Source organism: Dipodomys spectabilis, unplaced genomic scaffold, assembly GCF_019054845.1.
Source record: "Dipodomys spectabilis isolate Male_0828 unplaced genomic scaffold, ASM1905484v1 ptg000360l, whole genome shotgun sequence".
NCBI lineage: Eukaryota > Metazoa > Chordata > Mammalia > Rodentia > Heteromyidae > Dipodomys > Dipodomys spectabilis.
The window spans coordinates 3,709,495-3,735,719 of record NW_024871037.1 but is presented as its reverse complement, the minus strand read 5'-3'; the positions used below and the strand labels follow the sequence as shown (position 1 = coordinate 3,735,719).

The following is a 26,225-nucleotide window of genomic DNA, read 5'->3' as shown; positions in this document are numbered from 1 at the left end:
ATACGTTTAATATGAGTTAACAAGGTTGTAGATTTAAAGTCGGTGTTTTTGTGGCTGTTGTGGTTTTTAGAGAAAGCTTAAAGCTCTGGGGGCGAGAAAATCTGTGAGACTCTTATCTCCAATTCACCAGCAAAAAAAAAAAAAAAGCTGGAAGTAGAACAGTGACTCAGTAGGCTAGCCTGAAGTGAAAAAGCTCAGAGACAAATGAGTTCCAGGCCCAGGAATTCCCCCCCCCTTACCCCACCCCACCCCCCAACACCCCCCACACCTCCAACACCCACAAAATAATAACCCTAATAAAGAATTCCTGTCTTCCCCCCGCCCCCTCCACCTCACCTAAACAGGAGTCCCTTCCCTCCCCCTCCTTCCCTCCCCAAAACAAAAAACAACCAAGCCTCCAGTACCTGCGGCCTAAGCAGTCGCCTGAGTCTCCCAGGGTGGGAGAGGGGGGGGAGTGGGTGGGAAACGGTTGAAATTCTGCACTCACCCAGAACGTCGCTCGGTCCCCTCCCCACATCGCGAACTACCCCCCCCCCCCCACACACACCCATTCGAGGGAGTGAAGAACACCCCCCCCAAAATCCCCCAATGAATTCAGGCACCACCACCACCACCACCACGACAGACCGACCCGGAAGCCGCGGTTCCCGCCACCACGGCACGGCCCCGCCCCTTCCAGGAGGAGGAGGAGGAGGCGGGGACTGGAGGCAGGAAAACCTCCGGCCATTGGACTGCACTTTTCCCCGCCCCCGAGGGGGGGCGTGGCGACGCGCGTGACGTCACCTCCAGCCCCTCCAGTCCCCGCCCGCCCGGCCTCGCGCCTGGGCTCCCGCCCCGCCCCCTTGCCCGCTCGCTCTCTTTTTTTTCCCAGCATGCTCGCGCCGCGGCGGCGGCGGCGGCGGCGGCGGCGGCTGAAACTCGCCTCGGCGTCTCGCCTCGGTGTCGCCCCAAGATGGCGGACACAATGAGCCGGCGGCGCCGCGCCGGGCGGTTCTGAGGCGGCGGACGACCGGGACCCTGCTCCCCACCCCCGCCACGTCCCCCCTCCCCGTCCCCGAACGGAGGAGATCGCGCCTGGCGGAGCCCAGAAGGGAAAAGGAGGAGGAAGAAAGAGGGCGCCGGCGGCCCGGCTGATAACGGTCGCCATCTCGGGGCGGCGCTGCTAACGGCCGGCGGCGGGAGGTGGGGCGGGGGGCGGTGGGGAGCGCGCGGGGCCTGGTGGCGCCCGCCCGCGCGTCCGCGCGTCCGTGCGTCCGTCCGCCCGTCCGTCGGGGCCCGCCCGCTTCCGCGCCGCTGGGCCGCGCCCCGCCCGGGATCCGCGCCGCCGCCGCCGCCATGAAGCTGACCGACAGCGTGCTGCGGAGCTTCCGCGTCGCCAAGGTGTTCCGCGAGAACTCGGACAAGATCAACTGCTTCGACTTCAGCCCCAACGGCGAGACCGTCATCTCCAGCAGCGACGACGACTCCATCGTGCTGTACGACTGCCAGGAGGGCAAGTGAGTGCCGCGGCCTGGGGGGGGCGGGTGGGGAGGGGGGGGCGGGGGCGGGGGGGGGGGGGAGGGCGGGGGCGGGGGCGGGGGGGGGGGAGGGGGGGCCGGGGTGGGGATGGGGGCTGGGGCGGGGGGGCTAGGGCAGGGGTGGGGGGGAGGGCCCCCCGCTCCCTCGCCCACCCCCCCCCGCTCCCTCGCCCACCCCCCCCCCGCTCCCTCGCCCACCCCCCCCCGCTCCCTCGCCCACCCCCCCCCCGCTCCCTCGCCCACCCCCCCGCTCCCTCTCCCACCCCCCCGCTCCCTCGCCCACCCCCCCCCTCCCTCGCCCACCCCACCCCCGCCCCCTCGCCCACCCCCCCGCCCCCTCGCCCACCCCCCCCCCGCTCCCTCGCCCCCCCCCCGCCCCCTCTCCCACCCACCCCCCAGGACTGTGGGGGGGTGGGAGTTCCCAAGAATCCTCCTTTCCCCCTCCCTTTTTTTTTTTCTCCTACCCCCCCTCCTCCCTCTCAATCTTTCTCTATGCCGACTCCCCCCCACCCCACCCCGCGATAGCCTAAGCCCTGGGGTTCCTTCCCCCCCCCCAAGATAAAACTCTACTCGCGGGCATCCTTCCCTTCCCCCCCCCCCCCCAGCCTCAGCTTCCCGCGCTCTCCAGACTCCCGCCACGGCCTACACACACAGACACATACACACACACACATACACATATACACACATAGATACATACACACACACATACATAGATTCAAGTGTATTTATGTATATTTGCACTTGATCCCCCCGCCTTTTCCCTTGCTGACAAATCTGGAGGGAACACCCCCCCCTCCCACCCCCATTTTTGGGGGGGGGGCTTTTTAAAATAAAGACGGTCGTCAGCCCGGTGACAGACCAGATTTTTGTTAGGCTTGGATTTCTACACCACCCCCCACTCCCACCCCTCAGGGCATTTCTGCCATGCTGGCCCAGCCCCACCTTGACCTTGACCTTTAGAAGGCCCTGTCGGTTTGCACACTACACACACACCCACACACACACACACTTCACATCGGGGTCTCCTAAGCCTCTCTGGCTTTTTTCTTGTTCTTCTTCCCGCTGCTCCTTTAAGCTTGTCAGGGGGTTGCAGATCGCCTCCCCGAGTTCCACGCAGAACTGGAAGAGGGTGTTCTCCAGCCCCGCGCCACCGCGTCGGTTTCTCTCTGTCTCCCTCCCCTTCCCCCCCCACCTCCTCTCTCTCCTGCGGTGACCTGGATTGAGACCTGGCACCTCGCCCGCCCCACTGCCCCTCAGCTTCTCCGAGCGGCCTTATTTTGCTTTTTCTGCTCCTCGCGCCAGCGCGAGATGTGATCCTTAGCTGTCACTCTGTAGTCCTTGAGACCCTGTGAGCTCCCCCCTCCATCCTCACTCCTTGGCCTTTAATTACCGGTTCAATATTTTCTTGAGACTCGACGCTTAACGTTGATTGTGAACTGTGCGTGTGGTGTGTGTGTGGCGAGGGTGTGGGTGTGGGTCCTGAGGCTTGAACTCGGCTCTGTCCCAACGCTATTTTGCACAAAGCTAGTACTCTACCACCTGAGCCACACCTCCACTTCTAGCTTTTTGGTCATTAATTGGACATGAGAATCTTCACAGACTTTCTTGTGCAGGTTGGCTTTGGAAGCTCCATGCTCAAATCTCAGCCTCCAAGCACCTGGCTGTAGTGAACTTTTTTCTTTTTTTTTCCAGTCCTGGAGCTTGAACTAAAGGTCTGGGGATTCTGTTGCTCAAGGCTAGCCATTTCTAGCTTTTTCTGTGTATGTGGTACTTAGGAATCAAACCCAGGGCTTCATGCATACTAGGCAAGCACTCTACCACTAAGCCACCTGCCCAGCCCCTGTAGTGAACTTTTTTTTTCCAGTCCTGTATCTTGAACTGAGGGCCTCAGTACTGTCCTTAGCTTCTTTTGCTCAAGGCAAGCACTCTACCACTTGAGCCACAGTGCCACTTTTGGCTTTTTCTGTTTATATGGTATTGAGGAATCACGCAGGGCTTCATGCATGCTAGGCAAGTATCCTACCACCAAGCCACATTCCCAACCCCTACAGTGAACTTTTAAATAAACATTCCTAAACTTTCCCTTGCCCAATGCAAGCAGACTTGACTTTCCCTCTGACCTGAGTGTGAGCTCACTTAAAAACAAAAGAAAATACATCATAGGGGATGTACAGTTGGGGGGGGGTTTCCCCTTTAATGAGTTTAACCAAGCATGGTGATCCATGCCTCTAATCTTGGAGGCAGAGGCAAGAGGATAAGTTTTAAAGACCTTGTCTCAAAAATACTACCAGCGGGCTGGGAAGGTGGCTCAGTGGTAGAGCGCTTGCCTTGCATGCATGAGGCCCTGGGTTCGATTCCTCAGCACCACATAAGCAAAAAGAAAAAAGACGGAAGTGGTGCTGTGGCTCAAGTGGTAGAGCGCTAGCCTGAGCTGAAGAGCTGAGGGACAGCGCCCAGGTCCAGAGTTCAGGCCCCACGACTGGACCCAAAAAAATAATAATAACTACCAGCAGCTTATGTGATTTACCAGAAATCCTCAGAATTTCTGAATCTGATCATGAAAGTTATGAGCACTTGTAGAACCACTTACACCCCTATTACTTTGCAGTATCTTATAAACTGGGCACTTGGTCTTTCCCATACATTTGGGGGTCTTGTCAGGCTGCCCTCACCACTATGAGCTTGCTTCAAGTAAATGGTGAAGCAAGGGGCTTGACCACTTGAGCCACAGCACCACTTCTGTTTTTCTTCTGGTGGTTTATTGGAGATAAACCTGGCTGGCTTTGAACCATGATCCTCAGATCTCAGCCTCCTGAGTAGCTAGGATTACAGGCATGAACCACCAGATGCCTAGCAAATGGTGGCTTTGCTTTGGAGCAGAAAACTAGTTTAAACTTTACTTCCCTTCATCCAGTTTTCCCAAGCAGAGGGTATTTGATGTATTTAGTGGATACTTCATTTTATAGCTTTATTCCACATCTTTTTGTGTTCTTGGATTTTTCTCTACTTTTTCTGTTCTTTTGCCTTTTTTTTTTTTTTTTTTGGTCAGTCTTAGGGCCCGAACTCGGCCTGGGCGCTGTCCCTCAGCTCTTCAGCTCAAAGTGAGCGCTCTACCACTGGAGCCACAGCCTCACTTCCAGCTTTTTTTCTGCTTATATGGTGCTGAGGAATCAAACCCGGGGCCTCATGCATGCAAGGCAAGCACTCTACCACTGAACCACCTTCCCAATCCTCCTTAACTCCCCTTTGGAACTTTTGTATTCATTTGTGAATTTGATGGTCCTAAGTAACACTGCTTTGGACTGAGCTATAATATCCTCCCCAATTGTTTCCCCACTGAGGCTATTAGAAAGTATTTTGTCACTGGCTGTGTCTCTGCCTGTGGTATGAGGAAGTGAGGCTTTGGTGGCCCTGGGGGAGAGAGGGAAGCATTAGCTGGACAGATGCTTAGTTGAGGCAGTGTAGTTTCTTTAGTAGATGGATTTCTGTCCATGTCTGTCTTCTTGGATCCGTTTGGAATGAAAGAGGGAGTAAGTGATGGAAAATGAAGCGGGGGTAGGGTTGTGTGATTGTGGAGTTTTGGAGCCAGAAGTAATTTGAAGCTGGTGTGTTTGCGATGTGTAGAGTTTATGCATGGAATAGAACCTTCCCCAAAACCTGAGGGTAGAAATACACATCTTTATTTGAAGGGTCTAGAGGTTAGGGGTAGTATATCTAGCTGTAGTGTGTGTGTGTGTGTGTGTGTGTGTGTGTGTGTGTGTGTGTGTGTGTGTGTGTGTGTGTGTGTGTGTGTGTGTGTGTGTGTGTGTGCGTGCGCGTGCGCGCGCGCAGCGCGCGCGCGCGCGTGTGCCTTTTGGGGGGGGTGAGGGGGACTGGATATGGAACTCAGGACGTTGCACTTGCTAAGCAAACACTTTACCACTGAGCAACATCCTAGCCACGGGAGGTTAACATTTCTGAAGGGCTTATCTCTGTGGTGGCATAATTTCTGTCTGGAAAGGTAATAGAGACAATAGTGAAGTATCCAAATAATAGTTTATTCATACCTGTAGCAGTTATACGGAATTGCAGATAAAGTGTTGGTGTTTCAAAGAACTCCTTTGAAAAAAAAAGAACTTGGATTCTGCTAGGCTGGTATTCTACTAAGCCTCCAGCCCTAAAAATAATTCTTTTTTAGGCCTAAAAAATTTTACCAGATAATGATGAACAAAAACTTTATACCACTTGTGTGGAACAAACAGTGTTAGAAGAAAATATTTCCTTGGAAGGCACAATACATTTATTAACTGATATTAATGTTAGGATTGGGGGGGAAAATGAAATGGATAGTTTTAATTGAGCACCTGTGGCTTTACACCTGTAATCCTAGTTGCTCAGGAAGCTGAGCTCAGGAGGATTAGGCTTCAAGACCAACCCAGGTAGAAAAGTTTACTAGCGTCCATCTCCAATAAAATAACCCACAAAAAGCAATGCTGAAGGCATAGTTGAAGTGGTACGATGACATTAGCCCAGACAGCTTGAGAAGGAACACATAACGATACCTGAAAAGCTATTGCTTATAGACTTTGTAAATCCCTTTGACATTAGATATAATACATTAAGATCTTGTTTTCTGAGGCATGTGCTGGTGGCTCAGGCCTGTCCCCTAGCTACTCTGGAGGCTGCGATCTGAGGATTGCAGTTCAAAGCCAGCCCAGACAAGAAAGTCCATAAGATTCTTACCTCCAATGAAATCCCAGAATACTGGAAGGGGCACTATGGCTTAAATGGTAGAGCTCTCGTTTTGAGCTGAAAAGCTCAAGGACAGCTCCCAAGCCCAGAGTTCAAGCCCCATGACTGACCAAAAAAAAAAAAAGTTTCAAACTAAAAAGGGAAACAAGGTAATGGATTTCTTTTTTTCTTTTTTGTCTGTCTTTAGCTTGAACTCACAACCTGGGCATTGTCTCTGTGCTTTTGTACTCTCAAAGACTAGTGCTCTAGGGGCTGGGAATGTGGCCTAGTGGTAGAGTGCTTGTCTAGCATGCATGAAGCCCTGGGTTCGATCCCTCAGTACCACATACACAGAAAAAGCCGGAAGTGGCACTGTGGCTCAAGTGGTAGAGTGCTAGCCTTGAGCAAAAGAAGTTCAGGGAACAGTGTCTAGGCCGAGTTCAAACCCTAGGACTGGCAAAAAGAAAAAAAAAAGACTAGTGTTCTACCATTTGAGCCAGATCTACTTCCAGCATTTTGGTAATTGGAGATTAGGGTCTCACAGACATTCCTGCCCAGGCTGGCTTTGAACTGATATCCTCAGATCTCAGCCTCCTGAATAGATAGCTATGATTGACAGGTGTGAGCCACTGGTGTCTGCGTAGATTACTTTTACAAGGAGCAAATCTTAGGTTAGTGTTTGTTTTGTTTAGAGGTTAAAGTCTTTCTTGTTTTATTACTTTCTGCATATGGAGAGTTGGACTAGCACTAAGATCCAGTTTTTCCCAGATGTTTGGGATTTGCTTTGTTTGGGCTTTTTGGGACATGAGCTCCTTACATAGCCCATACTGGCCTTGAACTCAGGATCCTCCTACTTCAACCTTAGAATGCTAAGATTGCAGGTGTATATTGCCCCGATCCCCTACTTGGGTGTTTGTTTTGTTTTGTTTTGGTGCTGGGAGTGGAGCTTGGGCCTCACACTCTTACTTAGTTTTTTGTTTTGCTCAAAACTGGTACTTGGCCACTTGATCCACACCTCCGCTTCCAACTTTTTGTTTTGTTTTGTCAGTAGTGGGGTTTGAACTCTGGGCCTGGGCACTGTCCCTCAGCTCTTCAGCTCAAGGCAAACGCTCTACCTCTTGAGCCACAGTGCTACTTTTGGTTTTCTGGTGGTTTGTTGGAGATCAGAGTTTCACGGACATTCTTACCTGGCTGGCTTTGAACCGTGATCCTTCTGATCTCAGCATCCTGAGTAGCTAAGATTACAAGCATTAAGTATCAGTACCCAGCCACTTCGAACTTTTTGATGGTTAGTTGTAGAGTCACAAGATTTGTCTGCTCAGCTTGGCTTGGAACTGTGGTCCTCAGATTTTAGCCTCCAGAGTAGCTTCTTGATCAGTTTTTTTTCCCCCTTAGATTTCTTTGATCTTGATCTTCAAAGTTCTGTAGAGAAAATCATTCAGGGACATTTCACGAGTGGGTTGGAAATGTGTAGTTTTACACTACACGTTTTCTAGCCGTTACCTTCTAAAAGGGCTCAGCTAGTGTTATGGACCTGCACGATCAGATTCTTTTAAGAAGGCAAACTATTTGCAATTGGCTTAAGTTATGACAGATAATGTCCTTCCCCAAAGAAAGAGCTTTCTACAGTAATGCCTTAAGAAAAATGACTGTGCTTGAGGTATTTTCATATTCCTCTTCGTAAGCTATGACATGTGTTGTTACATATTGCCACATACAATTTTATTCTCAAATAGACAGTTTCCTTTCCTTGAAGCTTATTTTTGAACATTACAGTAGAAACTAAATCAACCCCTGGCATTTTACTTTTTCGTAACCTTGGCCTTGGGTTTTCAGAAATTTGTTGTTTTATTTTTCTTTCAGTCGTGGGTCTTGAACTCTAGGTGTTGGTGCTGTCCCTGAGCTCAGCCCAAGGCTAGCCCTCTACCCCTTGAGCCACAGTGCCACTTCTGACTTTTTCTGTTTCTGTGGTACTGAGGAATGGAACCCAGGGCTTCATACATGCTAGGCAAGCACTCTATCACTAAGCCACATTCCCAGCCCAAATTTGTTTATTCTTTTTTTTTTTTTTTTTTTTTTTGGGTCCAGTCGTGGGGCCTGAACTCTGGGCCTGGGCGCTGTCCCTCAGCTCTTCAGCTCAAGGTTAGCGCTCTACCACTTGAGCCACAGTGCCACTTCCGGCTTTTTTCTTTTTGCTTATGTGGTGCTGAGGAATCGAACCCAGAGCCTCAGGCATGCAAGGCAAGCGCTCTACCACTGAGCCACCTTCCCAGCCCCAAATTTGTTTATTCTTTAGATGGTGGTTATACCTGATTGTTGGTGTTTCCTTTTAAAAATAGTTTCCAGGTGTTATACAGGCTGACTCTTACCTCCTGGGCTTAAGTGATCCTCCTACTTCAGCCTCTTGAGTAGTTAGGATATAGGGGTTACCACACCCCTTGGTTGATTGAATTTCCTTTTTGGGGGGGGTAGTTCTGGGGCTTGACTCGGGGCCTGAGCTTCTTTTGCTCAAGGCTAGCACTCTACCACTCTAGCTACAGTACCATTTTTGGCTTTTTCTGTGTATGTGGTACTGAGAAGTCAAACCCAGGGCTTCATACATGCTAGGCAAGCACTCTACCACTAAGCCACATTCCGAGCCCATTGATTGAATTTCTTTTAGAATAAGTTCGGTATCTTTCAAATGTTAGGATACCAAGAATCATCACTACTGCCACATTATTCAAGTGCTGTTGTTTATATGTGACATCTCAGAGTTTTGTGAGTGATTGTGATTTTTTTTTCTGTCTTATCAGACCAAAGAGAACCCTGTACAGTAAGAAATATGGCGTAGACCTCATCAGATACACGCATGCAGCAAACACGGTTGTTTACAGCTCTAACAAAATAGATGGTAAGCAAGACATTCATTTTAGCTTATGGTCATTGTTAAATAGTTCTGAATTGTGGTTTCTCAAATTGTTCGTGGGATCTTTGTAACTACTTCTGTTTCAGTTATAGTTACTTTAAATATTTTCCTATGATGTGGAAATTAACATTGTTAAACCTGAAGGAATGCTGGAAGCCAGCCACTAGTACTTTTGAAAGACTCAAAACTAAGTGTGGAAAAAAATCTCAGTTCACAGTGGGTGGGGGGGGGAAGAAGCTATACTTGATTTTTGCTTTTGAAACTTGAAAGAATATTTTTACAAATAGAAGGGAAGAATACTAGACACAGTAAGTGGTAAGCTGTTGGACCTCCCCATTCAAAATAATGTGTATTTGATCCAAATTACTCTGCCATTCCAGAGCCTGAGGAATATCAGGAGGTCTAGGCTAGCCAGGACTACATACAAAATAAAGAAGAGAAACCCTACTAGGTACTGGTAGCTCATGCCTGTAATCCTTTCTACTTGGGAAGCTGAGATCTAAGGATCGCAGTTCAAAGCCAGCCAGGGAAAATTCATGAATCTCTTCTCTCCAGCCACCCACAAAAAAAAGCCTGAAGTGGAGAAGCCGCCCCAGTGGTAATTGAGTGAAAATGCTGACAGCACACAGACCTGAGTTCAGGCCCCAGGACTGTCAGTCAATAAATAAACTAAATGCAGCCTTTGAAAAACAAAGGATTATTATTAAAGTTAAAAATGTGTTTCTTTCTGTAATAAATAGTATCTTTTTACCTGCTTTTCCCCCTGGGTTAAATCCTTCTAAGTTAGCATATTCTCTTGATAATTGAGCTGTAACACTTCTTTCACATAGGATTGTTTTGGATTTTTTTTAGACTTGCTGGCTTACTGTTTCACTTTTTTATAGCAGGCTATTTCTAATATCATTTATCAAAAGTTACTGCTGTTTTCTTTGCATCCCATCTAAGTATAGGTTAGGGGGTTTGTTTGTTTTTTCCAGTACTGGCATTTTGAACTCAGGACCTCATACTTGATAGGCAGGCACTGTTAACACTTGAGCCATGTTCCTGTTTTTTGCTTTGGATATTTTTCAGGTAGGGCCTTCCTTACTGTTTTGGGGGGGGGGTTTGTTTGTTTTTGTCGGTCATGGGGCTTGAACTCTGGGCCTGAGCGCTGTCCCTCAGTTCTTCAGCTCAAGGCAAGCACTCTACACTTGAGCCACAGCATCACTTCCAGTTTTCTGGTGGTTAATTGGAGATTTAAGAGTCTCATGGACTTTCCTGCCCAGGCTGGCTTTGAACCAAGATCCTCAGATCTCAGCCTCCTGAGTAGCTAGAATGACAGGCGTAAGACACCAGTGCCCGGTCGGCCTTATAGTTTTTGCATTTAGCCAGCCTCTGACTGTGATCCCCCTACTTAAGGCCTCCCACATAGGAAACATAGGCACATTCACCAGGCCAGGCTTATTCATTCATATGGGATCTCTTTTTTTTTTTTTGTCCAGACTGTGCTGTGAACTGTGATCCTTTTGTTATCTACCTCATGGGTAGTTGGGATTACAGGCATGAGCCACTGCACCTAGCACTTTTCTCTTTCAATAAGACTTTTCTACCTATACTGTACTTGAGTTTTGGTTAAAGTGTATCATTTCTAATTAAGCGTGTATTTCAGAAGGAAGCAGTGTGGTTAATGTTTCTGGACAAGATTATAAAACATCAGGGTGGTAAGGACAGACATGTATATGCTCATCTAAATGACTGGTATATGTCTTCTATTGGGCTGCTTTTCTGAGCAGTAAAATGTGGTACACGATGAGGCTCATGTGTGGCACACGCGTGACCCCTGCAGCTTTGCTGCATCTCAAGTGCATCCTGAAGAGTTCTTCCAGTGCTCCGTTTCCTTTTGCCTGATTCCAGGCTGAGGTAGTAGTTTGTACAGTTTGAGGGTCTATAATACCACCCGGTACAGGAGATAACTGTACAGGCCACTGCCTTGCCAGGAACAGCGCGCCAGCTACCAAGCGGGCAGAGAGGATGGCGAAGCCCTGCTCATCCCTGGGAATGCAGGTAATGGGAGGAAGTCTTTCCTTCTCAGGGCAGGTGAGTCGTTCTCCAGTACCAGATTATCCACAAATACTTGGTGCCTGTTGCTTGAGAGACTTGTAGATGAACAGGAATGACCCTCGTCCCCTCCTAGGTCCCTGGCCTTCTCACTGGAACACACCTCAGTGAACCACTTCATAATGTTTTTTTCTATACTTTTTCCTCTACATCCCCAGCCCTCCAGTTCTGTTCTTCATGGTACTTCATTCCCTCGTCACCGGTTTTTGTTTTGTGCCAGTAGTGGGTCTTGAACTCAGAACCTGAGCTTTTCTCTTAGATTTTTCTCTCAAGGCTGGTGCGCTACCATTTGAGCCACAGCTCGGCTTCCAGCTTTTTAGTGGCTAATTGGAGTTAAGGGTCTCATGAACTTTATCTGCTCAGGTTGGCTATGAAGTGAAACAGTACTCCGATCTCAGCCTCCTGAGTAGCTAGAATTATAGGAATGAGCCAGTGGCACCTGTCAGAATCAGAACCTTGTCAGTTGTGGGACCTTTCTTTTCTCTCTCTCTCTTCCTTTGCCAGTCTTAGAGCTTGAACTCAGAGCCTGGACACAGTCTCTGAGCTTCTTTTGCTCAAAGCTAGCACTCAGTGGTGCTGTGGCTCAAGCGGTAGAGCACTCACCTTAAGCTGAAGAGCTGAGGGACAGCGCCCAAGCCCAAAGTTCAAGCCCCATGACTGACCAAAAAAAAAAAAAAAAAAAGCTAGCACTCTACCACTTGAGTCACAGTGCTACTTTCAGCTTTTTCTGTGTCTGTGGTACTGAGGAATCAAACCCAGCGCTTCATGCATGCTAGGCAAGCACTCTACCTCTAAGCCACATACCCAGTTCTGAGTTTGATTTTTAAAATGTCTTAGGATGTTATTTCTTGAGTAACTGGGTGCTGGCTGCTCATGCTTGTAATCTTTGCTACTGAGATCTTGGCCTGAGATGAATGGATTGAGGTTTGAGACACCTCCAGGCAGAAAAGTCTGTGAGACTCTTATTTCTAATTATAAGTAGCCAAAAACTGGAAGTGAAGCTGGGCACCGGTGGCTCATGCCTATAATCCTAGCTACTGAGGAGGCTGAGATCTAAGGTCATGGTTCAAAGCCAGCCCGGGCAAGGAAAGTCCGTGAGACTCTTATTTCCAGTAAACCACTAGAAAACCGGAAGTGGCGCTGTGGCTCAAACAGCAGAGCCAGAGCACTCGCCTTGAGCTGAAGAGCTGAGGGACAGTGCCCAAGCCCAGAGTTCAAGCCCCACGACCAACCAAAAACAAAAACTGGAAGTGGAAGTATGGCTTAAGTAGCAGAGCACCAACCAGCCTTGAGTGGAAAAGCCAAGTGAAGCAAGAGGCCCTGAGTTCAAGCCTTAGTACCAGCACACACACACTCATATTTTTTCTTTCCATTCTATTTAGTTTCGGGGTAAATTGAATATTTTTAATACATACAGGGAGGGTTCAACACAGAGAACAGGTCAACACTGTTAGAAGAATCTTCAACAAAAATTTCTGCCAAAGTCCAGCCAGATCTTCAGCTTAGTGCAGCTGCTCATGTCTTTCAGCCAATTTCCTCAAGATTCTGATGTATTGTTGTTGAGGGTGGTTGTCTGTATTTTGCCAGTCCTGGGGCTTGAACTCAGGGCCTGGGTTCTGTCTCTGAGCTTCTCCGTGCTCAGGGCTAGCACTCTACCACTTGAGCCACAGCGCCCCTTTGGGTTTTTCTGTGTATGTAGTACTGAAGAATGGAACCCAGGGCTTCATGCATGCACTCTACTACTAAGCCCCATCCCCAGCCCTCTGATGTTCTTCTGTAAGGTTTGTTGTTCGTTCTGTGGACCCTTTTAGTGATCCAAGTCTCTAAAATATTAGATTGTTTTTCCTGGCCAAGGTATATTTTCAGGGCAAATTGCATTGGAATCGTAATTCATGAACCAGACAGAGATTGGTGGTGAAACTGTGATTCTGGGATTAAATGCAGGGCCCGTTACACATGTTAAGGCTCCACCCCTGAGATACATCCTTTGACCCCCTAACCAGTAATGTGAATGCCCTATGTGCTGTCTACTTAGAAGTCTGTTTTTAAGTTCTATGAGTCCACATACACACCCTTCACCTGTGAGGACTGTTACTCACCAATACTTTGCTTGGTTCTCCACCTTGCCTTTTCAAAATGAAGATGCAAATTCTATTTAAATAGTCCATTATCATCCGCTTTTATTTGTCTTCTTACAGATACCATACGTTACTTGTCCTTACATGACAACAAATATATCAGATACTTTCCAGGACATAGCAAAAGGTAAGCCTAAATGTGGAATTACTTTATCCTTTTGAGTTAATCTAAAATAGAAGAGGAGAGAGACTTTATTAATGAACTCAAGCTACTTTCTTGCTGCTATTTGTTTGGCCTTTGTCTCTGTCTTATTAATCCTTCATAACTGTCAACTCTTAACTTACTGACATTGTAGAAGTAGGGACAGGACTTCAGAGATAATTCACATCTCTGTTAAGATGTGAATAAGGGGGCTGGGAAGGTGGCTCAGTGGTAGAGCACTTGCCTTGCATGCTCGAGGCCCTGGGTTCGATTCCTCAGCACCACATAAGAAAAAAGCCAGAAGTGGCGCTGTGGCTCAAGTGGTAGAGTGCTAGCCTTGAGCTGAAGAGCTGAGGGACAGCACCCAGGCCCCACAACTGGACCCAAAAAAAAAAGATGTGAATAAGGCTAGGCACAGATTGTTTATGCCTGTAATCCTAGCTACTCAGGAGGTTGTGATCTGAGGATCATGGTTCAAAGCTAGCCCAGGCATGAAAGCCCATGAGACTTATCTCTAATTAGCTAACAACACCCACCCTCCCCCCCCCCCCCCCCCCAAAAAAAAAAAGCCAAAAGTAGAGCTATGGTCCAAGTGATAGAGCACTAGCCTTGCATAAAACTCAGAGACAGCACCCAGACCCTGAGTTCAAGCTCTTGGACTGGCACCCAAAAAAAAATTTTTTTTTAATGCACACTTTAACTTGAATAACGTTTTAGGTAATAATAGTATTCCCTTATCCCCAAATAAGCAAGAATCTACCCTTCTAAACCTTTCCTTCCCCTCCTTTCTACCCTGACACTACTTCATGAAGCTGTTCTCCAAGCCATCCTTGAATATTTTCTCAACCTCATGTTTTATATCAACCAAGGAAGACCCTGACATACTTACTCATTCCAAGGAAGACCCTGACATAGTTACTCATTCCCCTCCAAGACCTAAAGCCCCTTGAGCCTCCAGCTTGGGAATGTTTCTTCTAGTTATGTTAATTATAGCACCAGGGTTTGGACATCTTGAAGTCATTCCACAGCCTCCCTCTTGCTAAACAGGCATTCTACTTACTACTTTAGCCAGTCAGCTAGTCTGTTGGGGTGTTTGGTTGGTTGGTTGGGGGTTTGTTTATTTCTTTTTTGTCCGTCATGGGGCCTGAACTCTGGGCTTGGGTGCTGTCCCTTAGCTCTTCAACTCAAGGCTAGAGCTCTACCACTTGAACCACAGAGTCACTTCCGGGTTACTCTGCTTATGTGGTGCTGAGGACTTGAACCCAGGGCCTCATGCATGCACGGCAAGCACTCTACCACTGAGCCACCTTCCCAGCCCGAGACGGTTATTTTTTATGGGGTAGGTTCTCAGTTTATGTCTGAGACTACTTAGACCATAATCTACTTGTACCTTCCAGAGTTACTGGGTAACAGGCAGGTGCAACCATACCCAGCCATTTGTCAAAATGGACTCTGATGAACTTTAATTACCCAGATTGATCAAATCACAATATTTCCTGACCCCAGAATTCTACCTCCCAAATAGACAGGAATATAGGCTTAAGCCACCATGGTAACTCTGAAAATGTTTCTGAATGATAAGTTTAAGTGTTAAATTAACCTTGCACAGAAATTTAGGCCTGCAACCATTTTTTCAAAGGCATTGATTGTGGCTGCTGAGAAGTCAGGAGTCAGTGAAAGTATGCCCCTTTGGTCTTGAGCTTCCCTGAGGCTGTTCGAATCTTCTGATCTTTAGGCTAGGAATCTTTACTTTGAAGGGGATTTTTCCTTTGTCTCTCATTTATTTCTTTGACTAGTTCATCAGTTCACACCCTTTAAAACCAATTCCAAACCTGGTGCCAGTGGCTCGCCTGTAATCCTAGCTACTCAAGAGGCTGAGATCTGAGGATCACAGTTCAAAGCCAGCCCAGGCAGGAAAGTCTGTGAAACTCTTAATCTCCAATAAACCACCGGAAAACCAGAAGTGATGCTGTAGCTCAAGTGGTAGAGCACTAGCCTTGAGCTGAAGAGCACAGGGATAGTGCTCAGGCCCAGAGTTCAAGCCCCACAACTGACCCAAAAAAAAAAAAAATGTCATAATATGTTCATTACCCCAAAGAAAAACCCTTTTCCCACTGGCAGTGCCCTCTCCCTCCCCTAGCTAATTTACTTTTTGTCTCTATAGATATGTCTGTTCTAAATATTTGTATAAATGGAATTGAATATTATGTATCCTTTTCTGTTACTTAGTATGTTTCCAAGGTTCATCCATATTTTCACATGATTCAGTATTTCATTCCTTTTTTTTTTTTTTTTGTTTTTTTGTTTTCAGTCCTGGGGCTTGAACTCAGGGCCTAGGCACTGTCCCTGAGCTTCTTTTGCTCAAGGCTAGCACTCTACCACTTGAGCCAAGTGCCACTTCTGGCCTTTTCTGTGTATGTGGTACTGAGGAATTGAACCCAGGGCCTCATGCATGCTAGGTGAGCACTCTACCACTGAGCCATCTTCCCAGCCCATAAAGAACTAAAAAGGTGTTTCTTTGTTTTTTGTTTTTTTTTCTTATTGCCAGTCCTGGGGCTTGAACTCAGGGCCTGGGCACTGTCCCTGAACTGCTTTTGCTCAAGGCTAGTACTCTACCACTGAGCCACAGTGCCACTTCTGGTCTTTTCTTTTTTTTTTTTTTTTTTTGTCGTGGGGCTTGAACTCTGGGCCTGGGCGCTGTCCCTCAGCTCTTCAGCTCAAGGTGAGCACTCTACCACTTGAGCTACAGCGCCACTTCCGGTTTTCTGGTGGTTTATTGGAGATAGGAGTCTCATGGTCTCTCCTGCCTGGGCTGGCTTTGAACCACGATCCTCAGATCTCAGCCTCCTGAGTAGCTAGGATTACAGGCGTGAGCCACCAGCGCCCGGCACTTCTGGTCTTTTCTGTGTATGTGGAACTGAGGAATTGAACCCACAGCTTCATGCTAGGCAAGCATTGGTACCACTGAGCCACCTTCCCAGCCCCCGATAGATATTTGCTGGTTGTGGGACCTGAGCTCTGGACCTGGGCGCTGTCCCATAGCTCTTCAGCTCAAGGCGAGTTCTCTACCACTTGAGCCACAGCTTCCACTTCTGGCCTTTACTGCTTATGTGGTGCTGAGGAATTGAACCCAGGGCCTCATGCATGCAAGGCAAGCACTCTACCACTGAGCCACCTTCCCCACCCATAGATTTTTTTTCAATCACTGGGCTTGAACTCTGGGCTTGGGCGCTGTCCCTGCACTCTTCAGCTCAAGGAGAGCACTTTATCGCTTGAGCCACAGCGCCACTTCTGGTTTTCTAGTGGTTTATTAGAGATAGTCTCACGGACTTTCCTGCCCGGGCTGGCTTTGAACCGTGATCCTCAGATCTCAGCCTCCTGAGTAGCTAGGATGACAGACATGAGCCACTGGTACCCGGCTCATAGATTTTTTTTTTATACTAAGGTTTCTAAGTTGCCCTTGATTATCCTAGATATGGTAGTGCATGTTCCCTAGAAGGCAGTTTGGGGAGAACAGGTGTATGTAGATAAGGCAGAGTTGGCTTAGAGTTCACCTCTAGTTTTTGCTCACATTTTACTTCACCTCCTGTTTATCTTGCTGCATTGCAGGGTGGTGGCCTTGTCCATGTCACCTGTGGATGACACTTTCATTTCTGGGTCTCTTGATAAGACCATCCGACTCTGGGATCTCCGGTCACCTAACTGCCAGGTAATACTACCTCATAGTTGTACTTTCTAAGCATTTTCTGTGGAAGACATTATTTATTTGCCCTCTGGAGGAAAAGAGGAAGCAGTGCTTCTATTCTGGGATCCCAGAGTTCTCTTAACATATCCTTCTCTTCTTGGTAGGCTCCCAGTTAGTAAACAGATACCCCAATCCAGTGTAGATTGCATTTTATCAAGTGGTACAGGGTCGTATCTTTGAGTTCTCCCTACCAGTCTCGGGATTTGGTGCTATTAAGAGTTGATCAGAAATCAGCCATGTGGTGTTTGTTTTGTTTTGTTTTGTTTTTAAGCTTCGTCTAGTGAGTTTTTTTCTTTAAGTAGTTGTATAGGGAATTGCCATTCAACAAAGCAATTTATGAATGCAACGCATCTTGATCATCAGTATCGCCCCTTTCAACATTCTCACCCTTTCAACATTTTCACCCATCCCTGCCAACCTGTCTATTTCCTCCCTGTTATTAATTTTGTAGGTTATACAGTGAATTCATTACTGAGTTCTCTCCCCCCCCCCCCCCCCCAATGGCCCACCCCATGGATTTTTTTTTATATTGCTTCATATATAATTATATCATGCGGATTACATTGCTGCATCTCCACAAGTTTACCTTGTATTGCAGTCAATTTCACCCCCTTTATCACACTACCTGTACCCTTCCCTCTAAGAAATAGTGTCCCCAACAGATCTCCTTGTCCTGTTTCCTTAGTTGCAAATAATCTTTTTGTTGGCTTTTTCTGTTCTGTGGGTAGGCTGGGTATCCGTTCATATCACTTTGTTGCTTTTCGTTGTGCAGTGGTGAACGCTGCATTCATTCACTTCTTCCTTCCTTTCTCTAGGGTCTCATGCATCTACAGGGCAAGCCAGTTTGTTCTTTCGATCCAGAAGGGTTAATTTTTGCTGCAGGTGTCAACTCTGAAATGGTCAAACTTTATGATCTTCGTTCTTTTGATAAGGTAACTGAATTTGAGCTATCTTGATGTCATGGTCATTTTAAGTGTGGGTGGGTATTTAAGAGCCTCCCCTCCTCCCCCAGTAGAGATAGTAGTATGTGGTAGATACTAGGGAATGCAGTGCAGTGTTTCATCCTTTGCTTTCTCCCTCAAGAAGGCATCTAAAGGGATAAAATAATGCTTGTGCTCTAGCAATAGTTCTTTGGCATCTCTTATTATTCATGTGTCTTGGTCGGGGGATGGGGACTGCTGTCTTTTATCATTTGCAGGGACCGTTTGCGACCTTTAAGATGCAGTATGATCGGACTTGTGAATGGACAGGGCTTAAATTCAGCAACGATGGCAAACTCATACTCATCTCCACCAATGGCAGCTTCATTCGCCTCATCGATGCGTTCAAGGGCGTGGTGATGCACACGTTTGGGGTGAGCACCTGGCCTTGAGTATAGCTGGTCCTTCTGCCCTGAGGATGGGGTGATTAGCTGGATGGGGAAAGAGCAACCGTCAGCCTTCACTTACTTAGGACATAGGTTTGCCTTTTCTTCCTGCACGTGAGCTTATTTCCTTTAGAAATTAATCCTAATCGTCTTTTTCTTGCCCCTTTGAATATGGAGTTAGGAGTAGAATATAAAAGCTGACAGCCATATTCACAGCATCTCAGGACAGAGGGGCTTTCGTGTAAAAGAAAGATGATGTGTGTACTGGATTGGAGTTCCTAAGCCATTGTCTTTATTAGTACCCTGTAACAACCAGAGAACTCTTGTTTCGTTTTAGGGTTATGCCAACAGCAAAGCTGTCACGCTGGAGGCTTCGTTTACTCCAGACTCCCAGTTCATCATGATCGGTGAGCAGCTTTAATGATCCATGATGCAGAACTGAGATTTAACTGGAGCTGGGCACTGGTGGCTCATGCCTGTAATCCTAGCTACTCAGGAGGCTGAGATCTGAGGATCATGGTTCAAACCCATGCATTAAAGTCTGTGAGACTCCAATAAACCACTAGAAAACTTGAAGTGGCACTGTGGCTCAAGTGGTAGGGCGCTCACATTGAGCTGGAGAGTTCAGGGACAGCACCCAGGTCCAGAGTTCAAGCCCCACAGCTGACCAAAAAGACAAACAAAAAACTGATAATAACTTGGGTCTTGCCTGGGCACATATTAGAATTCATCTCTAAAAGCACTGCCTTGCACTGTCTAGTTCCTGGCCGTTCGTAGAAGTACCCAACAATTCTAGCATTGGAACTGAACTTATGCTTTCCATCATAGAGCCCAATAAAAAAAATCTGAATTTAAAAAATAAAAGGAACTGGTTCTATGGCTCAAGTGGTAGAGCACTTACTTGCCTTGAGCTGAAGAGCTGAGGGACAGCGCCCAGGCCCAGAGTTTAAGCCCCACCACCAACAAAAAAAAAAGTAAAATAAAAGCACTGCCTTGTTAGCATTACTAACTTGTTAGTGTGTATCTACCTACAGTTGGCTGTGGCACTGGTAAGCCCTTTTGTGGCTTGGAAAAGTAGTTGGATGGGAGATGACTTGTAAGGATTCTCCTATAATCTCAGCACTTTGAGAGACAAAAATGGATAAAGTGTGGGGCTGGCCTGGGCTAAATAATGAGACCCTGTCTTAGAGAGAGAGAGAGAGATGGAGACTGAAGCAATTACTTGTTTGTCCCAGGACAAATAATCAGAGTCAAGATCAGTTGTTTTTGTTTTGTTTTGTTTTGGGTCCGGTCGTAGGGCCTGAACTCTTCAGCTCAAGGCTAGCGCTCTACCCCCTGAGCCACAGCGCCACTTCTGGCTTTTTTCTTTTTGCTTATGTGGTGCTGAGGAATCGAACCCAGGGCCTCAGGCATGCAAGGCAAGCGCTCTACCACTGAGCCACCTTCCCAGCCCTCAAGATCAATTCTTTTTTTTTTTTTTTTTTTTTTTTTGGGTCCAGTCGTGGGGCTTGAACTCTGGGCCTGGGCGCTGTCCCTCAGCTCTTCAGCTCAAGGCTAGTGCTCTACCACTTGAGCCACAGGGCCACTTCTGGCTTTTTTTTTTTTTTTCTTTTTGCTTATGTGGTGCTGAGGAATCGAACCCAGGGCCTCATGCATGCAAGGCAAGCACTCTACCACTGAGCCACCTTCTCAGCCCCCTCAAGATCAATTCTTAAGCCCTGTCATCCTAACTAATCAGGAAGCTGTCAAAGCCAGCCCAGGCAGGAGTCCATGAGACTCTTACCTCCAATAAACCACCAGAAGACCAGAAGTGGTGCTGTGGCTCAAAGTGGTAGAGCGCTCACCTTGAGCAAAGAGTACAGAAACAGTGCCCAGGCCCTCAGTTCAACCCCCACGACCAACCAAAAAAACATCAACTCCAAAAATGTCCTCCCTTCACTCTCCTGCCTCTCATTCCTGTGAGGGCTAGTCCTAAGGATGGGCAATCTTTTCCTAGACCTGATCCCTATGTGTCTCTCTCCTGTCTTTGAGTTAGTAATACATGTCCACAATCATTCTCCTTAGGTTCTGAGGATGGCAAGATCCACGTGTGGAATGGAGAGAGTGGCATAAAAGTAGCTGTATTGGATGGCAAACACACAGGCCCCATTACCTGTTTGCAGTTCAACCCGAAGTTCATGACCTTTGCCAGCGCATGTTCCAACATGGTATGTGAGCAGGGTCTTGTGCACTTGGGTCCCCTCGGTGGGTGCCTCAGCAAACCTACCAGGTGCCATGGCACATTCGTGACTCTTTACTGGCTTCCCTGCGTTACACCTTGTCAAAGGAATCTCTACTTGGCCTGTGATATACAAGGTTACCCCTGAGCTCCCAAGAGACTACAGGGTGCTTCTCCTGGTTTGGTTTGGTTTGGGGGGGTCAGTCATGGGGCTTGAACTCAAGTCTTGGATGCTGTCTCTGAGCTTTTTTGCTTAAGGCTAGTGCTCTACCACTTTGAGTCACAGCACCACTTCGGTTTTCCGGTGGAGCTAAGAGCCTCCCAGACTACCTGCTCGTGCTGACTTTGAACCGTGATCCTTAGCTCTTAACTTCCTGAGTAGCCTGCGTTACCGGCATTGAGCCACCAGCACCCAGCTATAAAATACTCTGAAGTGGCTTTTTAACAACTGCAACCTTAAAGTCTTCCGTTCCTATTTTACACTGAATTGGAGCTGGGGTTTGAACTCGGGGTGTTGTTTGCTTTGGTGGGTTTTCTGTCTCTGTAGGTCTCAGATGGATGGGAAAAGAGGGAGGGACACGAGCCATAACTCTGCCAGTATTGGAGGTTGAATGCCACCACCTTGGGTTGGAGAACGAAGCCCACGGCGAGGCGAGGCTTGGTTGCTTGAACTTTTCTTTATGATCTCCTCCCTAGGCCTTCTGGTTGCCCACCATTGATGACTGACCCCAAGGCCACCTGGCTGTTTGTGTACTGTGAGGGTGCTGGCAGGAAAAACTCAGAGGGGACTGAGCTGACCCGGATGGGATCATCTGCCCCTGCTGGAAACCATCTTTCTACCATGCCTTCCCACGGATGTGCTATATCTGACACAAAAACTGCGACTTTGCTGAGCTTCTCCAAATGGACCCTGGTGCTGAAGACTGAATTGGGACGCGGCCTCTGCAGCCAGCACCGCCTCCGGCTCCTCCTGCGGGCCGAGCACACTCACGGCTAGGTCACAGGCTGTTGGGCACCTGGAACTTTGAATGTAATTGCTGCCGAGGAGCCGGGGACGGGGGTCCGTTCTGCACATCCTTCCTCTCCCCTGATAAATGCATGGGAAGCCTCCGCTGTGGTTTTGAGATGCCAGGGGCGCGCTGTGCCCTGCCCTCATCCTGCATGTGTTGTTACTGGGGTCTCCTTTTGTATTCGTGGCATTGCTCCACAGCCATCGTGTTTCTTAGGTGCCAAACATTTCCAGAAGTGAAGTCTTGGCGGGCGTCGGGGGTCTGAGGAAGGCACAGGAAAAGCGAAGGAAGCATGGTGTGCTGCAAGTTAGATCTGTGAGGGTGGGGGATCTGGTCAGGCCTCAGGCTCTGGTGTAGGGTAGGTCAAGTGACAGACAGGTGAGTTCCAAGGGCTAGACAGTCCTCCACACCCATCTAAGCCCATCGTCCTTTTGGGTGCCTGCTGCACGTGCTCCGTACAGAAGCGGCGCGGCGCGGCAGGAGCCCAGCTTGGTTCCTGCGGTGCATCCCACTCTCCGGTGGGCCAGTGTTGTGGAACGAGTCTGTGTTGTTTACAATGATGCCGCCTCCCCTGCCTACCACCAACTGTGTACATAGTTTGCAGATGACACCCCAGAACGATCTCCCAGCTCCCCCCCAACGAGCTGGCTCTAGGCCTGTGTTATATGTTCTATTTAGCCTTTTTATATATGACCTTTGCATTGTTTGTATTTTAGCACAGCGTGCGCACCTCCACTTAAATATACTTGTGCAGGCATCTTATCTTCTCTCTCGTGTATAGTTTTGGAATCCAGCTCAAGGAGGGAGGCCTGCACCCTTGCTTAAAGTGTTTGCCACCAGTGTTAGTCCTTCCTCCCCTCTCCTCTTCCCTTTGGGAGACTCGATGAAGCGAAACTTCTAGTGTTTGCTGTTTCCCTTGGCAGCTAAGTGAAGGGTTGACCCTGTGTGTGCCTCAACCCACACTTTGGGGCCCTCTCTACAGTATTAGTCTCTTTTTCACCTGGTTATGCTCTGTCTGCACCTGTGTGTGTGTGTGTGTGTGTGTCTGTCACTTTTGCATGGCTTCCGTGCCTAGCTTGCCACATTTGGGGACAGGGTGCTAGAACCAGTGTTCTTCATTGTCCGAAGCTTCTTTGCCAATTGAGTAGGTTACTCCCATTAGCTGGTTGGTCTTTCGTGCTCTCTTGCTTGCTTGCTTGCTTCTGAGAAAGGCCCAGGTGGCAAAGAGCTACAGCAGTCAGTGACTTAAGTTCCCACCCAAACATTTCTGGGGTTAGCATTCCCCTGCACATGGAGAAACTGAGGCCCAACAAGGTTGTGTATAAATCACCCTGCGGTACGCAGCTGCCAGGAGTCAATCCAGCCATGACTGCTTCTGCTGAGCAGCAATCCTAGGCTATGACTCACTAGCACTTTTTTCTTTTTTTCTTTTTTTTTTTTAGAAAAAAAAAAAGCAATTATTTTTTTACTTGTTATTCACGCTGAAAAGCCAAGAGGCAGACACCTGTGTTACAGCAGACGAGAATCTGCTGTATGGTACGGTGTGGTGCCCGCACGGTTAGGAGACTTGTACCTCTCCCGGTGTGGAGGGGCCGCCTGCCCGCGGGGCATCAACGCTTCTGAGTCTTTTCAGAGAAAAGACTTAACTTTACCCAGCATCAAGAAAGAAAACAATTCGTATCTGACTTCCTCTGTGTCCAAAATCTGAGGTGCCATGTCTTCAGAAAACATGCCACCACCAACAAGCCCTGAAAACTGCAGAGCTAGCCTTGGGGAGACAAGCTAGAAGTGAGGCGTGGGTAGCCACTGCTTTTATGTATGTGGTGGGGGACTGTGTGTGCATGCATGTGCAAGTAAGTGTGTGTGTGTGCGTGCGTGTGTGTAGGCAGGGTCTCACAATGTAGGTTCAGGCTGGCCTCACTTTTCCAATTGTACAATCCTAGGCATTCACTATCATGCCCAACTCCAGTGGGATTTTTTGTTTTTCCCCTTCCCTTACCCTCTTTTTTTGTTTTTTAGGGTAGTGTGAATTGAACCCAGGACCTTGGCACTTGCTAGGCAAGTGGCCTACCATGTGACCTACACTCCCAGCTCTCCAGTGGGGTATTTTCTTTTCCTCTTTTTAATTTTTTTTTCTTTTTTAAAAATGATTCCCTGTTGTAATCATAATTATTGCTTACTAAGGAAAATTTGAGAGAATTACAGAATCGTGGGCGACTCACATATTATGTTAAATCTGTTGATGTTAAATGTTTCTCTAGACATTTCTGTGCATAGATTTGGGGCGTGTTTACATAGTTGTTATTCTACTGTACATACAATTTTATGTCCTTTTTGTACTTAAAACATATAAACTTTTTTCCCCCATGTTATCAGTCTTAAACAGAATGTTACGGCTGTAGCCTCTTCCATTGAGTTTCTGTAGCGTTGTTTGCCTGGTTGCAGGAGGGGGAGGGGGGAGGGGGTGCTGCCGCAGGTTCTAGCTTATACAGGTCTCCCTCTGTTGGGTAGATTGCCAAGTACAGTCAGACCTATCCTTGAACCCCAGACTCTTAATAAGCAGCCACAGGGGCAGAAATGAGTGGGAAATGCAAATCTGACCCCAGCACTGATCATTGAGCACACTACCTTTAGTCTGTACTGTTTAAACAGTGATCAGATTGGCAACTTTTTTTTTTCCCCCACAGTGCTACTTCCAGTTTATTGGAGATAAGTTTCACGGATTTTCCTGCCCGGGCTGGCTTTGAAACCAGGAACCTCCCATCTCAGCCTCCTGAGTAGCTAGGATGACAGGTGTGAGCCACTGGCATCTGGGTCTTATGGAGAGCAAGAAGAATGGTCTAGCCTCAAAGCTGCAGGAGCCGTTTCCCACCTCAGCCCAGCCAAGCCCCGAAAACCTTGGATCTGTCACTAGAGTTTGGCTAGGTCTAACGTTGACACTGGGAAACGATGACTCCCTCTACTCAAGAAAAAGAGCCTCATCAGCTCTGACAGGATAGCCAGTCACCAGTGGCTCACGCCTTTCTAGCAATTAAGGAGGCTGAGATCTGAGGCTTGTGGTTCAAAGCCAGCCCAGGCAGGAAAGTCTATGAGATGCATCTCCAGTTCACCACCAAAAACCAAGAAGTGGAGCTGTGGCTCAAATGGTTAATAAGAATGCTAGCTTTGAGCACAAAAGCTCAGGGTAGCACCCAGGCCCTGAGTTCAAGCTCCAGGACTGGCACACACACAGAAACCTGGCAGGAGAGAGCCACAGTCCTTGCTTCTGAGTGACATGTGACCTGTGTGACCACTTTTGTACCCCTCTTTGGCTGTCCGTACCTCCCTGGGCTTCATGTGAGGAGCAGGAATAGATGGACGGACGGACAGGCTGTGGGGGCTAGCTGGCTCAGCACTTGCTGTGGGTTGAGAGGCCCGCACAGGAAGTGCCCACGCTTCGCTCGGAGGCGGGGAGGGCTTGCTGAGGAAGGAAGTCACACTTCAGCCTGGTAGGGTAGCACTCAAGCCTCACCCACCCACAGGTTCAGGGGACTGACAGGGCTCAGCTGGAGACAGGTTCAGACCACACATTCTAGTCTGAATCCCAGCTATGTGAAAAGCAAGGGCGAGGTGGTATCATTTTTCTCTCTTCCCTGGACAGGTTACAGCAAATAAGATGAAGGAGCAGGGCGGGTAGTTCTGAGAACCTCTCAGATGACAATTCTCACCATCAGCTCTGGTAGATCTTCCTGACTACAGCTGATGGCTGAGTTAAGCTGGGAAAATTGACCTCAATTTTGTGAGGGGGTGGGGAGGGTCCTTGGGGCTTGAACTCTGGGCCAGGGTGCCGTCCCTGAGCTCTTCAGCTCAAGGCGAGCGCTCTATCTCTTGAGCCACAGCGCCACTTCTGGTCTTCTGGTGGTTCATTGGAGATACAAGTCTCACAGATGTTCCTGCCCAGGCTGGCTTTGAACCATGATCCTCAGCTCTCAACCTGTTGAGTAGCTAGGATTACAGGCATGAGCCACCAGCATCTGGCTCACTTGCAGCTTTTTGGTGGTGCATTGGAGCTACCAGTACCTGCTTACCGCAACTGTAAACTAGGAGTAAGGGACAGTCAGATAAAGCTGAGGTTGTGAAGGTGTCTTGTAATCCACCACTTCCAGAACTACAGTCCTAGCTTGTGGCCAGCTAAATCTATAGTTTTTATTGTTATTGTTTTTGCCAGTCCTGGGCCTTGAACTCAGAGGTGCTTTGGCTCAAGGCTAGCACTCTTACCACTTGAGCCACAGCACTACTTCACTTTTGGCTTTTTCTGTTTTATGGGGTACAGTGGACTCGAACCCAGAGCTTCACACATGTAGGCAAGCACTCTACCACTAAGTCACACTG

At 48.1% G+C, this 26,225-nt stretch overlaps 1 protein-coding gene across 1 annotated transcript; it reads left to right on the top strand.

Annotated features, from left to right (window-relative positions):
- Window positions 1-1,289: 1,289 nt before the first annotated feature.
- Wdr82 (WD repeat domain 82) lies at window positions 1,290-24,242 on the top strand. The gene is made up of 9 exons (XM_042665933.1): window positions 1,290-1,496; window positions 9,026-9,123; window positions 13,434-13,500; window positions 17,125-17,224; window positions 18,076-18,192; window positions 18,459-18,614; window positions 18,964-19,033; window positions 20,691-20,833; window positions 21,541-24,242. Exons 1-9 carry the CDS (start codon window positions 1,336-1,338, stop codon window positions 21,568-21,570), a joined length of 942 nt encoding a protein of 313 aa, XP_042521867.1. The 5' UTR covers window positions 1,290-1,335; the 3' UTR covers window positions 21,571-24,242.
- The last annotated feature ends 1,983 nt before the right edge of the window (window positions 24,243-26,225 follow it).